Below are 2,928 nucleotides of genomic sequence, written 5' to 3' on the forward strand. Positions count from 1 at the left end.
TGCTCTTCTATATTCAAGGCCTGGACTTGATCCTCCATTTCCATCATGGCTACATAGCATTCACGTGAGGCCATCTGACTTTCGCGCAGCTTTCCCACTCCATAGTCGGTAGGGAACTTAATCATCAGGTGGTAAGTTGAAGTTACAGCCTTCCACGAATTGAGCGTGGGTCGTCCAAGGATAGCGTTGTAGGCAAACGAGTAATCGACCACTAGGAATGTTACGTCCTTGATGATTTACTAGGGGTAATTGCCTACCACAACGGACAATGTGACCGCGTCTAGGGGGAATACCTGGCTCCCTCCAAAACCAACAAGCGGGGCATTTGTCAGAATCAATCGTTCCTTGTCAATCCTCATCTGCTAGAACGCCGGGTAGTATAGGATATCTGCTAAACTGCCGTTGTCGACCAACACCCGGTGCATGTTGTAGTCTCCTACCCGTAAACTGACGACGAGCGCATCGTCATGTGGGTGGTGAAGGCCCCTTGCATCTTCTTCTGAGAACCCGATAATGGGGCTTTCTCTCCGTGCTATCTTTGGCACGGCCCCCGTCAGCTGAACATTTTGTACTATCCTAAGGTAGGTTTTGCGGGCCTTTTTGGAAGACCCAGCGGTGGTCGTTCCTCCTACGATCATCCTTATGTCCCCTATGGGAGGTCTCGGTCGCTCATTATCCCGTCGGGGGTATTGGTCTTATGGGGGTGGATCTGTTTTCTCCTTACTAACGAACTTCTGCAGTTTTTCTTGTCTGATAAGAGCCTCAATTTACTGCTTTAGGTCATAGCAATCGGTCGTGTCGTGACCATGGTCATGGTAGAAGCGGCAATATTTATCCCTAGACCGTTTGTTGGGATCATTCTTCAGCTTTCCAAGGAACGTCAGAGCCCCATCGTCCTTGATTTGCATTAGTACTTGATCTATTGGGGTGGTTAATGGAGTGAAGCTTGTGAATCTTCCCCCCAGGGGCTTAGGGCATCTTTCATACCTTCGGTCTCCTCTCCTTGCTTTCTTCCGGCCTTGGTCTTGCCGGATGTCTTCTTGCCTTTCTCTTTTCTTGGGCCTTTCTTCTCGGGCCAACAGCGCGTCTTCAGCGTTCATATACTTGGTGGCCTTGTAAAGCACTTCTGACATGGTCTTCAGGTCGTTTTTGTACAGGGAGAACAAAAACTTACCCTTCTTCAGCTCATTCGTGAATGCTGCTACAAGTATCTTGTCGTCGGCTTCGTTAATCGAGAGTGCCTCCTTATTGAAGCGGGAAATGTAGGCCCTCAACGTTTTCTCCTCTCGCTGCTTGATACTTATCAAGCAAGCCGTAGACTTCTTGTACCGATGTCCTCCGATGAAGTGCGCAGTAAATTGAGCGCTTAGTTCCTTCAAGGTGCTGATAGAGTTGGGTTTCAGCCGGCTGAACCAAATTCTTGCCGCACCTTTCAGCGTTATAGGGAAGACCCTACACATGATCGTGTTCGCTACTCCTTGAAAGTGCATCAGGGTCTTAAAGGTCTTTAGGTGGTCTAGAGGATCCCTGACCTCGTCATAACTATCTATTTGTGGCATGCGGAACTTACTCGGCAGGGGGAAGGAGTTGACGGGGACAATGAACGGCGAGTCAGTTCGGTTAACAAGGTCGTCAAGATTGCTGGACACTCGTCCCTTGAGAGCGTTCATCATAACTTCCATTTGTTCCTTTATCGCCTGCATCTTCGCGATACTAGGTGGCGGAGCCATATCTGCGAGGGAAGGGATGCTCACGTTCTGTCGCTCCGATCTGCTTGGGGCATTACTGGCCTGGGGTCCCTCTTGATTCCTTCTGTCAGCGCTGGTCCCTTCTTGGTCTGCTCCTTGGTTATCTGGTGCTGCGTTTTTCTGGCGTAGCTACTCTTCCAAGTCGCGATTTTGTTTGGTGAGGTGTTCCACGACAGCGGCGAGAGTTTTAACTTGTCTCTCGAGGGCGGTCGTGGGTGGTTCTTCTTCTTGAACGTCATTAGTTGTTGCCATTGAGCAAGTGAGCACCATGCAACTTTTTGTCCGGTAATATGACTTACACTACGTTTCCCACAGACAGCACCAACTGATGATGCTGAAAAAAATCACCAGTAAGCCACACAGTCCTCGCGCACTCGAAACAGCACATGCACAGCAAAAAGAGAAGACCTAACAGAGAGCACTAGTGTGGTGTCGGCCAAATACCCTCCGAAGATCAAGTCAGAACTATTCTCATAACTCTAGAGTGCTAGAGAGGGTAAATTATGTGTACCTTGGTTTGTGAGGGTGCTTGGGTTTTTATAGTAGTAGGGGATTGACCTATTTTCCTTGGAGTAGAAGTCTTTTCCTTATAGGAATCTTCTTGAGCATATTTTGCGGGATCCTTTCCATATAGGAATCCCTCTTAGGTATCTCAATACGTGGAGAGTAAGACATTTCCTTATATACGCAACCGTGATTGGCAAGCAATCTTTTACTAATATCGTCAGCTTATCCTATGCCTTCAGTCTTAATCCCGTCAGCTTTAGGATCCCTTCAGCTTTATGACCCCGTCAGCCTTAAGGTATGCATTGCCAGTGCTTCTCCCTACAAATCTCTTCCGTCGACAGTCTTCAAATGAGGGCTGACGGGTTTAGTCATATCTGTCAACTTTAAACCGTCAGCTTATCCTATTATGAGTAATCTCTATTTTATCCTCATCAGAGAACCAAAAAAAAAAATCAAATGAAGTAAAACTAATTTTACTTTATGCTAATGTCAATATCTGCCATTTTGGCCAAGTCTAATAAATTTATTAACTAATGTTGTTATTCATTTTTTTTATTTATGAGATTTAGGCCAAACCATTAGGACAATGGCAAACCTAGAATTTTTTTTTTTTTTTTTTTTTTTTTGGGGGGGGTGGGGTGGGGTGGGGGGGGGGGTGGGAGATTAAAAAAAT

At 46.6% G+C, this 2,928-nt stretch overlaps 1 protein-coding gene across 1 annotated transcript; it reads right to left on the bottom strand.

Annotated features, from left to right (window-relative positions):
• Window positions 1-767: 767 nt before the first annotated feature.
• LOC115985528 lies at window positions 768-1,460 on the bottom strand. Its single transcript, XM_031108469.1, has one exon. It carries the CDS (start codon window positions 1,458-1,460, stop codon window positions 768-770), a length of 693 nt encoding a protein of 230 aa, XP_030964329.1.
• Between the last annotated feature and the right edge of the window lie 1,468 nt (window positions 1,461-2,928).

This window comes from Quercus lobata, chromosome 4 (assembly GCF_001633185.2).
Source record: "Quercus lobata isolate SW786 chromosome 4, ValleyOak3.0 Primary Assembly, whole genome shotgun sequence".
Taxonomy (NCBI): Eukaryota; Viridiplantae; Streptophyta; class Magnoliopsida; order Fagales; family Fagaceae; genus Quercus; species Quercus lobata.